Source organism: Bombyx mori, chromosome 4 (assembly GCF_030269925.1).
Source record: "Bombyx mori chromosome 4, ASM3026992v2".
Taxonomy (NCBI): domain Eukaryota; kingdom Metazoa; phylum Arthropoda; class Insecta; order Lepidoptera; family Bombycidae; genus Bombyx; species Bombyx mori.
This window is the reverse complement of record NC_085110.1, coordinates 8,405,518-8,417,608: the sequence shown is the minus strand read 5'-3', so window position 1 is coordinate 8,417,608 and position 12,091 is coordinate 8,405,518. Positions and strand designations below refer to the sequence as shown.

Genomic DNA, 12,091 nt, shown 5'->3' with positions numbered 1-12,091 from the left:
AGACCAACCACAAATAAAACGCAAGATCCTATTGAAAATTTGAATGTCTGCTCATAATAGCAATATATATAATAGGTGCAAAAATAACCACGACTTGGTACAGTTGTGATATAAATAAATGTGCCTGTAATTTCTTAATTAAAATTAATCTAAAAAATATGTACATACATATAAGTGGGATATCGGTACTTTTTGGTTAATTCACACTGGCACACGAGTTTTATTTTTAAAAGAAGAAAATATTAATGACAGATAGAAGTTTGACAGAACGATGATACGAATGTGTGTATGTAGTATTTTTTTGAAAGAATAAAAGATTTTGTTGTTAAACTAATCCACTAGATTTCACCATACCATCCCACATATATGTATCTATGATGATGACAAAGATAACGGGTGTCGCTAGTAGACCAGCTAGCCAACACATAAATGACCCTTCCATGTTCTGCCTTTTTCATCGGCGTGAGACGGTGGACGCCTAAATAGCAGTGTTAGACTTCGTAGAATGTTGAATACAGCATAACAGAACTGAGGACGAATGAAGACGCCTGGAATTTGTAAGGTGCACATGGGCATTGGCGTATATTTTTTTTCTAGCCTTGAGAGACTATGTCAGTGTAACCCTAACGTGTAGGTAAACTCTCGGGGCTCAAACCTGGAGGCGTTGCTAACACTAGCCCTAGCAAGAGCAATGCTTCGCAAAATTTACCATCGGATCGGAAACGCGACCCACTGAATAACTCAGTTGCACGCTCAACTCTTCGATTACTACTCGACGAGTTCGACGAGAGGGTGACCTGTGCTTGGAGAGCCTAAAAGCACCGAGAGTGGATCGGGAGGATCCGATAAGACATGTTTAGGACGACGGCGAGTTTGGACTGGTTAAGTAATTAGAGGTGGTCACGACAAGACTATTATCCTGTCTCACAGTCTTTTAGAAACGTTCTAAAGCTGTGTTCAGATACTTACGCATCGATTCTAGTTGGAGGTAGTCGTGAAGATTTACATTCTTCACATACCACGGTGCTCCGAGTTATCCCGCAGAAACGGGATTGGTTTTTTTTTTCCTACCTAAGCTGATAGCCCTAGGGGCTATTTCAGCGTAACCCTAACTTTAGTAGGTGAGCTCACGGGGCTCAAACCTGATGACGTTGCTAACATGAACCCTAGCAAGAGCCGTGCTTCGCAGAATCTACCACCGGATCGGAAACGCGACCCACTGAGAAGATCCGGCGAGAAACTCAGTGGGCTGTGTCTGAGAGTTAATTTACTCGTCGAGCCCTTCGTCGCAAGCGACGGGTTCGACGAGAACGGTGACCGGTGCTTGAAGTACCTAAAAGCACCGTTAGGGGATCGGAGGATCCGAGATGACGTGTTTGGGGCGACGTCGACTGCTTTCCATTCTGTCCGCAGGATCGGGAATGTAGTTACCGGCGGCCACGATGAGAGGGTTCTCGTGTCGTGCATCGACGCCGACTGTAAATACTTACTGATGGACTCTAAGTCCAGGTCGTCATGGAGGTCGACGTTCCTGACGAACCACGGGGCTCCGACGGCTATCCTGCAAAAACGGGATTGAATAATTTGGAATGATTTTAAGTGAGTGCGGGCCGCGTGAGCGAACACTACACTTGCATAGGTCATGACGGGGCGTATGCAAGTTTTGTAGAGTGTCACCTTATTTCTAAGGGACATTTTACTTCGCCTCCATATCATCGGGTAGAGACGTCCTAGAATAAAGGCGGCACGGTCGCGTACCGTCTTGATGTGGGGGCGGAATGTCATCCTTCTGTCGAGGGTGACGCCTAAATATATGACCTTCGGGGCCCACGGTACGGGCTGGTCGAACATCGTGATTGGGCGAATGGCGGAGGCGGAGTTGTCGACGCGCCTAGACGGGAGAGGGATGCTCAACGTGGTGTTCGGAGGGCGACCCCTTCTGAAGAGCACCGCTGTGCTTTTCGTGGGGTTGATGTCGATGCGCCACTTCCGGAACCACTGTCCCATGGTGGTAGCTGCGGTCTGAAGTCGTCGATGAAGCAACGCCTTCTTCCTACACGAGTAGTAGATGGCGGTGTCATCGGCGAAGAGCGCCAGATGGGTCTCCGGAGACCGGGGTATATCATTGATATACAAACTAAATAGTAACGGGGAGAGGGCGGAGCCTTGCGGGACTCCGGCTGTGACGTGACGGGGCCGGGAACGCGTTCCCTCGACTCGATATCGGAACGAACGGTTCGACAAGTAGTCTCGTATGATGAGCACGAGTCTGTCTGGCACTCCCATGTTATACAGTTTGTATATCAAACCGTTGTGCCAGACTTTGTCGAACGCCTTCGCTATATCGAAGAAGAGGGCTCCTGTCGGAATGGAACGGGATTGGATGACTGAGGTGGCCTGTGTGGGTCCGTACCGCGTGATTTAACACTACACTTGCATAAAATATATCATAACGGAACCTATGCAAGTTTTATAGTCTCACTTTGTTACGAAGAGACGATTTACTTAGCTCATGGGGTAAAAATTTCGGCACAATTCGAACGTTTAAACTAAAATACATAAAATTTAAGGAATGATGTTTTGACTGCAATGAGCAACTTGACTGAGTCATTTAAAACAAGGGTTATTTTAATCACAGTTTATTTATATTTTGACAAAACAATATTCACATAATATATTATATTTATGCACGTGTTGTACGTTTATTTAATTTAATTTAGACTTAGCATATTCATTTGCAATTTGGATAGCTTCATTTAAACTATTAGGATTGTTCCCAGATGCTTGAGCTGACTCAGCTTTGCCACCACCTTTGCCACCTATAATGTCTACAACGGATTGCACCCATTCTGAAGCTAACAATCCCTTTTCTACATCACTTTTGGGCACAGCTGCCAAGCAATAAATCTTATTAGCGTCTTTATCAACAGAAAAGAACATCGCAGCTGAGTTTGGGCAAAATTGTTTCACTTGTTTTAAAGCACCATCTAAAGCTTTGGTATTTCCAAACGCCTTTAATTCGGATACAATATATTTTGATTCTTTGCGTTCAAGACATAGCTCTTTTGCTTTTTCTGTGACTTGAGTAATAATTATAGCTTTTTCGGCTCTTTCTTTATCATCTAGTTGTTTTTTTAAGTTCTTCAGCATATTTCTTAATTCATCTTTTTTCCAATATGATATTTGGGCTTGGGATATCTCGTTCGTCAGATCCACTATTTTCTTAGATACTTCTTTATGAGAAATACTTTCATTTTGTTCTTTTATAAAATTGGCAACATTATTAACCTCGTTTTCAAGAACACTTAATTTGTTGATAGCTTTTATCGCTTCTGGTCCAGTCACTGCAACAATTCTTCTGATTCCTTTTGCAATACCTTCTTCACTCACAATGACATATTCCCCAATATGGCTAGTCCGGTGTAAGTGGGATCCACCACAAAATTCAACAGATGTTTCGAATCCTGTAGGAGCGTCTGGATTTTTTATAAGGTCTTCCACGGGTACTCCTACTGATACGACTCTAACTGGATCAGGATAATGTTCATCGAACATTGCCCGCAATCCGTTAATTTTTTTTGCTTCAGACAAGCTTGTGTAGTTTGCGTATACTGTTTTATTTTTCGCAATGATTTCTTTTATTTCGTTTTCCGTATCTTTGATCTGTTTTATTGTCATGGGACCTTTATTAGTAAAATCAAATCGAAGCCTGTCTGGCATTACTAGCGATCCACGTTGATCTGAATCATTGCCAAGAACTTTTCTTAGAACGTTATTAAGAACATGGGTTCCAGTGTGATTATTCATAACAAGTCTTCGTCTTTCTGTATCAATGTGCAGGGATAGAGTATCTCCTACTTTTAAAATTCCCTCGACCTTTCCTGCGTGGAGAACATAGCCTCCTTTTACTTGAACATTTTTTACTGTAAATTCAACAGTTTCGTCATCAATTTTTACCATATAACCTTCATCGAAGATTTGGCCTCCTTGTTCAGCATAAAAGCTAGTGCGATCTAGTATTACACCACATTCCTGTCCCGAACTTATTTCACTTACAAACTCCTTATTTTTCCTTAATGCGACAATTTTTGCTGTACACGGAGCAAATGTATAGAGTGCATCTTTGTCAGTAGATGATGGTAAATAATTATATTTTGGAGAATCATCTGTAGCAGGAATTCCAGTATCCTGTAGATGACTAATAGCGTGTACATCTAATGCTATCAAGTCTTCCTGGCCTGCGGTTTTTCCTTGTGAAACTAATTGAGATTCTTTTCTGGATTTTTCATAACCTTCCATGTCTACATTAAGACCCTTTTCTTCACACATTAATTGAGTCAAATCAATAGGAAATCCGTAAGTATCATATAAACGCCATGCCACGTCACCAGGTAAGGTTTTCGAATTATTGAGCTTCTCTATTGTTCTGTAAAGTAAATTTCTTCCTCGCAATAGGGTTTTTAAAAATTGCACTTCTTCTTCATTTATGACATGCACAATGGAATCTGGATCCTTTTTAATTTCTGGGAAAACATCACCTAGTAATTCAACTACAGTATAAACCAAAGATCCAAAAAATCCAGGCTTGGCATTTAATTTTTCTGACGCATATCGCACAGCTCTTCTCAAAATTCTACGAAGAACGTATCCTCTACCTGTGTTATCAGGGCAACCACCATCTGATAAAGCAATTGTTAGAGTTCTAGCATGGTCAGCCAAGACACGATACGCCATGTCTATTCCATCAACATCATCAATCCCAACTTTTCCAGAATATGGTCTCACACCAGTAGCGTTTTCAATAGCTTTGAATATTGGCATGAAGAAATCAGTATCATAATTAGCTCGTTTGTTTTGAATTACAGATACTAACCTTTCAAGACCTAAACCACAATCTATATGTTTTTTTGGTAATAATTTCAGGGAACCATCTGTTTCCCTATTGAATTGGATAAACACTAGATTCCAAATTTCCAACACGTCTGGATCATCCATGTTTACAAGATGGGCAGCTTCTCGTTCTCCGATTCGATCATAGTGCAGTTCTGAACACGGGCCACAAGGACCTGTTTCACCCATTTCCCAAAAATTATCCTTCATGCTTCCAGGCAAAATGTGTGCCTCTGGGACTCCCAAGTTTAACCAAATGTTTTTGCATTCGAGATCAGGTTCAAGACCAGATGAAGGGTCTCCTCCAAAATATGTTACATACAATCTCTCTCTAGATAATTTAAAAACATCAGTTAACAGTTCCCAAGCCCAAGCACATATTTCTTTTTTAAAGTAGTCACCAAATGACCAGTTTCCCATCATTTCAAAAAATGTATGATGATATACATCTTTTCCTACGTCATCCAAATCATTGTGTTTTCCACCTGCTCTAATACATTTTTGGGTGTTAACTACTCGAATATACTGAGCCATATCAGAATTTGGATCTACGGAACCTAAGAAAATTGGTTTAAATTGATTCATCCCTGCATTTGCAAACAGTAATGTCGGATCATCTAAGGGTATGGTAGACGAGGAATGTACATATTTATGACCCTTTTTAATAAAAAAATCAATAAAGGTCTTTCGTATTTCATTGCCAGTCATAGAAGTATCCATTTTCAGTTTCTGTAACAAGCAATTCAACAATTACATTTAAGGTAAAAAATATACATTCCATGTGATGGTCGATATTAATTATGTCTCACAATAAAAATAACTATCAATAGCAGTGATCAGAGAAAACAAAATTATATATAGAACAGCAACCTTTTCAACATCAATAACTTATTTAAAATCTTCCTGACCTAATAGATAAGACGCCCCATGTATTGAATAAAGCGACTATGCGATAAAAAATTTTTAGGCTGGCGGTCAAACCTCCTACGAGATGCTCGCGCTGAGGACACACGCGGGGTATGTTCGACTCCCCTGTACTCTCGCCCAAACGTCCAATCCCGACTCGAGATAGAACTCGAGAGACTGGAGAATTCCTACACGGGCTGGGACAATCGTATGTAATGCTACCTCCAGGGTACTCTGAGAGGCTCTGCCGCAACGGACTGATGCAAAAGTGAATAGCATTTTCTTTCACGTTCCACCGCCTCCTTCTCTCCTTCTCCTCTCCCTCTCCTCTCCTTCAGCGAAATGCAAGACTCATCGCTGCTGAGTATCGTAGCTAGGACGATCAGCAGCGACAACTTCATTCCAGTCTGCGTGACGGGAACACGACCGTGCCAAGTATCAATCGCGTGATCCGCCGAGTTGTCGTCGCAGTCACAACGGTTGCACTCCATTGTCAACTCTATCCAGGCGACTCTGTGTTGGAAATGGCCGAAAAACCGTGTTCTAGAACCTTTTTTTTCGGGCCGGAGGCCGAACCTCCTACAAGGTCCCCGCGCCTAGGGGACGCACGGGGTATGTGGGACTTCACGATCTGCTGATGTTGGGAGCAGACCGCAGGCCCAAAGAGTTTTCGCGGTCAAAACTATACCAGACACGCGGTGCTACCCCTAGGACGCCCAACCGACGAGTCGCCGAGGCGATGGTCAACGTCTATCGGTACAGCAGCCAGACCGGCTGCCCCAGGCAGTGATGCTGGTGTTCCAGAATACCCCGCTGGTGATTGCGATTGCCTAGCAGACAAATGACAAAATGGAATGTCTTGGGCAAGAAGAATTTCAGACAAGATTATTATATATACAGAATATTACTTTTGTTTTGTTATTGTCATTTAATAAAAGTAAGATGCCTAGTTTGAAGCTAAATAAAAAATAAATTACAATGTAACTGGAAATAGCTGGACCATCTCTCAAATATTTTTTATATGTTTCTCAAATATTCTAAAACATTGCCTCAGTCTTCCACCTGTATTAAGTGTTCTATTGGTTCTGAGAATGAAGGCAAGAGGAATGTAGAACATTCTTAATTTTGTCGTTCTAACTACTTTGAAATATACTAGAAAATTGTAGACATATTCAAAAGAACTATAAAAGAGTAACAGACAACATAAGACAGTTAGTTTTATATTTTATGTGAAGCAAAGTGATGATTAAATTAAAATAAGTAAAGTTAATGTTAATTAGTATTTCAGTATAGTTTTAATTGATTCTGAGCCCCAGATCAAAACATCAAAGCTTTAACTTGTATATTTTGAATTAATTATTATAAAATACTAGCTGACCCGGCAAACGTTGTGTTGCCTTAAATAAGATTTCTAGGGAAATTCTAGTGTAGAAAAAAAAAACCTAATTCAACCAGATTATAACCTCATTATAATAAAAAAAATTTTTTGGGGTGGACAACCCTTATCACTTAGGGGTATGAAAAATAGATAGTAGGCGATTCTCAGACCTACTGAACATACTATTGATACAAAAATAAAACCAAAAAAACATGGCTGGCAAGCTATGATTGATACACAAATAAAACCAAAAAACATGGCTGAAAAATGTATAGTGATAAGACAAGAGACTGGCTTCGTCCTCATCCCTACTACGTGATGTTTGCTGGATGAGTGGAGACACCTGGAGGGGATAACTGATCGATTGATAGTTGATCAGTAGTCGACCGGCGAGGGCGGGAGATCAAATTGAAATTTAAAAAAAACATAATTAAAGAAACTTGAAATTATAAACTCTGAATAAGAATTTATCTTACTACAATTATAATATTTGATTGTTATCTTGCAACCTTATTGCGGATCTGTGCATAGAATAAAAAAAATTAAAATTGGGATGGAAAAATAGGGGTTGATCATATAACAGGGAAAATTGAGGGTAATATGATTTTTTTATTTTAAGTCATGACAAAATAAAAATAAAAAAGTTCTTGCCAAAAAAAATTAAGTTTATAATTAACAAATAAAAAATAGGGGTTGATCAAAGAGGGATGAAAATTTGAGAGTAACATCAGATTTTTTATTTTAATTCATGACAAAATAAAATTAAAAATGAAAATCTTGAAAAAAAATTAAATGTTTTAATTAACAAATAATAAATAAAAGTTGATCGTAGAGGGGTGAAAATTTAGGGTTGTATGTATTTTTGAATGCTGTATCATAAAAAAATAAAAACAAAAAAAAATGTCTAAAAAATAAAAAAATAAATTTAGGGGTTGACCATCCTTAACATTTAGGGGGATGAAAAATAGATGTTGTCTGATTCTCCACCCTGGCCGATATGCACGCTAAGATTCACGAAAATCGGTCGAGCCGTTTCGGAGGAGTTCAATCACGCACACCGTGACACGAGAATTTTATATATTAGATTAATTTAGCTATCCATTTATCTTCTTCTTCTATGTTGCTCGTTAGTCTCGCTAAAACTCGAGAACGGCTGGACCGATTTGGCTAATTTTGGTCTTGAATTATTTGTCGAAGTCCAGAGAAGGTTTAAAAGTTAGATAAATATAAAAATATATAAAATGCTCGGAATTAAATAAAGAAATAATAATTTTGTTTTTCCTTTAATGTATCCCCCGTCGGACAGATTTCTTTTGTTTGTTTTAAGTTTATTTTACACAAAAGTTTAGGTCATTTATTTATCGATTGAGGAACTACAGTCTGCCGGGTCAGCTAGTAAATGATAATAAATCATAAACAATAAAATTAGTCATTTTCTTACTACTTATTTTATCGAATGTCCTAATAGTTTTAATAACATTTGTTAATATCATAATATTATCATGATCATTGAAATTCGTCTTAGTAAACAAATAAATAATTATATAAAGGATTGTTATTGGAGCACCATGGAACATAAAGTCTATAAAGATAACTAAAAAAAAGACAGACTTCAAACCAAACAATGTTTGATTTATCAACTATCCAAAATAGACTGTTAAAGTTGCAGGTATTGGGAAGCATTGCCCAGAGACAGCAGCTGTAACCCATGTAAGACTGGATTATTTTGAGTATTTAACTGAAATTACTTATTTATTACGTCATTTGCATTATGTCTGTTTCAACTATCCAACTGACCATATGTTACTTACATGTGGTTACTTTTATTTGCCACTTTTAAGAAATTTCAAGTATTTTGCTTATACATTTAAAATATATGTATGTATATGCAGAGAAAGAGCACTGAAGAATCAATTAATTTGGAATATAATATCTCCAAATCAATAATTCTTTTCATGAAGACAAAACTAATCCTCATATTGAAAAATTTTTGAATGTGCAATTTGAAGCAGCTATATTTTGAGAACTTTCACACAGTTTGAAATTATTACTTAATATTATTATATATTTTTCATACTTATGTTATAAGTATGAAAAATATATAATAAATATATTTTTCATACTTATGTTATAAGTATGAAAAATAGTGATAAATTGAATAGTTATTATAAATTAAGATTTTATTTGAATCGTGACTGCATTATTATATAATATTAAGTTCATATTGAAACACCTTTATTTTGGTTAAATTACCGAAGTACTTCTTGATGTAATTTTAGGGTTTGCAAGTTCCATATGGTTCTCTTGAATAAGAGTGAAAGTTACAGATGATAATTAGAGTTAGAATATAATTCTGAACTTAACACAAATTATACCTATTATTTACCTTTCAAATCAGCACTAAAAATGCTTACAGAAAATAAAAAGTTTGTATCGCAGCTAACAGCTTACAAATTAGCGATAGTGATTCGCAGTGTTCACAAATTAAAAAGTTGAAATGTGATATTGACATTTGACAATACTAATTTCATTCACCGACCACGTTACATACCTATTTTTTTTAAGGGTTTTTATGACCTGGTAACTAAGATTTTATGTCTTATTTTAATTTATATTCTTATTTTTATGAAAAATGTTAATATGGAGTGAAATGAAATGAGATGAAAGGAAACGAAGACGATTAATTTGAGACATTAATCAACTGGCATAATATCAATTTTTTAATGATGGTAAAATCTCTTGCGAGTCCGCGCGGGTAGGTACCTCCACCCTGCCTATTTCTGCCGTGGGTGGTGTTAAATGGTTACTGGAGGCCATAGACATCTACAACGTAAATGCGCCACCCACATTGAGATATCAGTTCTAAGGTCTCAGCATAGTTACAACGGCTGCCCCGCCCTTCAAACTGAAACGCATTACTGCTTCACGGCAGAAATAGGCCGGGTGGTGGTACCTATCCATGCGGACTCAGAAGAGTTCCTACCACCAGTAGTTACGCAAATTATAATTTTGCGAGTTTGATTTTTATTACACGAATCCTTCACCGTGGAAGTCAATCGTGAACATTTGTTGAGTACGTATTTCATTAGAAAAATTGGTACCCGCCTGCGGGATTCGGGAACACTGATGCATCGCTCAACACTCAACACGAATGCACCAGACGTCTTATCTTTTAGGTCACGACGACTTACATACAGTTAATACATTTATAAATACGGGAACTCATAGAGTTACTCTCTAATGTCGGAAATGCAATAGAATATCGATATATAATATATATCGTGTCGGTATGACACCACTCACGTCCAAACCCACCAATATTTATCTGATACAGACATAAGAAAAACTCTTCGATATATGTGCTCGGCTGTAAGCCGACTTCTGTTGTTGGGTGTCGCGAGATTTACATAAGATGCCACGTTCTCTCAGGAAAGCGAGGAGACAGGCGATACTCAATACTTTAGAGCTATGCCGGAAAGGAATGGGGCAAATTGGCGACAATCAAACCAGAATTTTGTTGGATTCTCTTTTCTGGGTATTATAGGCTGGTCTTGGTATTGCTTCAGTTTGTTGAGCATATTATCGTTGGTTGAAAGTAAGCTGGAGCTTGCTGAAGTTGCAGCAATATCTATCATATTTTTTCATGTCCAGACCACAACGACGGTCAAGAATTTTCTGAGTTTGAGAGAATTGTAGTAGCAGGCCTGAGTTCGGGCGAAAGTTGTCTCATACATCTATGTTCTAAGCGTTTTTACCATTGAGCTACCCATCCTTGGAGTAGAGTTCATTCATACTACCTAGAACCACTGCGTCCAACCACAGTGCGTTTCTAGAGATATTTTTTGCCACGTACCATTCGCCTTTCGAATGAGCTCCCCTCTACGGTGTTTCCCGAGCGCAATAAGTCCTTCTTCAAACGAGGTTTTTGTAGACTATTTAACGGTAGGCAGCTTGGATCTGCCCCTGGCACTGTTGATGTCCATGAGAGACGGTAACCACTAGCCATGAGATGGGCAGTATGCTCGTATGCCTATAATGACAATTAAAAATCCAAAAAAAAACCGCATAATTTGATAAAAAGATGTTACTTTAAAAAATGTATTTCTTTTTAGGATTTTTTAATCTTTAAACTTATAAGTGTTCATTGGCCTGAAATATCGATTTTTATACTTTTTCGATACTTGGAATTTTATATCGATACATTGATATGTCGAAATTTTAAATATCGCTCAAAAACATCGATACATTGAAAACATAATTTCGATATTTTTTTAAGCCAAATGTAGTTTTCAAATTACAGAGTATAATTACTCAGTAATTACAACATACAATAAAAATAATTACTCAGTGGCACACAATGCCGAATTATGCTGAAGCTTAATTGGAACGTGAATTAATTTTCAAATGCATCAGCAGAGTGCGCTAATTTCATGATGATGATTCGATCAAGCCATTGCAATGTTTACAAAAATATATTCCTGTAAAATAAATTTGTTTACAGATTCGAATTCTGAAATGAAATTGTATTCACATTTTAAATGTGGAATATAAAAAAAAAAAAAAATGTAACTTCATCCATACTTAAAATTATTTTTTTACACAGTCTGAATATACTTTGATTATTTCCAAGAAACTACGACGAAACGAAAGCCTTACAAATTTTTTCAACAATAAATAATATTACTAACGATAATTTAAACAAAATTTCGATCAATGCCGACCATAGAGTTAGTAATAAAGCTACTTATTAACTCCATGATGCCAACTTAAAGAAAAAACACTTGTCAATTTTCTGTCGCTGAGTTGGTATCATGCACTGAAGTAGGAAACCTATGGAAATGAAACGTCAACAAAAAATTCGTGGCACTGTGACGTCATCTGGCCACAAAACATGGCGGTTTTAGTGCTGCCCAGAAG

General features: G+C 37.7%; 1 protein-coding gene across 1 annotated transcript; it reads right to left on the bottom strand.

Moving 5' to 3' along the window:
- Positions 1 to 2,655: 2,655 nt before the first annotated feature.
- Positions 2,656 to 9,584, bottom strand: LOC693023 (alanyl-tRNA synthetase). The gene is given in 2 exon segments (NM_001043987.1): positions 2,656 to 5,619; positions 9,561 to 9,584. A coding segment is annotated over 1 exon segment (2,904 nt). The 5' UTR covers positions 5,611 to 5,619; positions 9,561 to 9,584; the 3' UTR covers positions 2,656 to 2,706.
- Between the last annotated feature and the right edge of the window lie 2,507 nt (positions 9,585 to 12,091).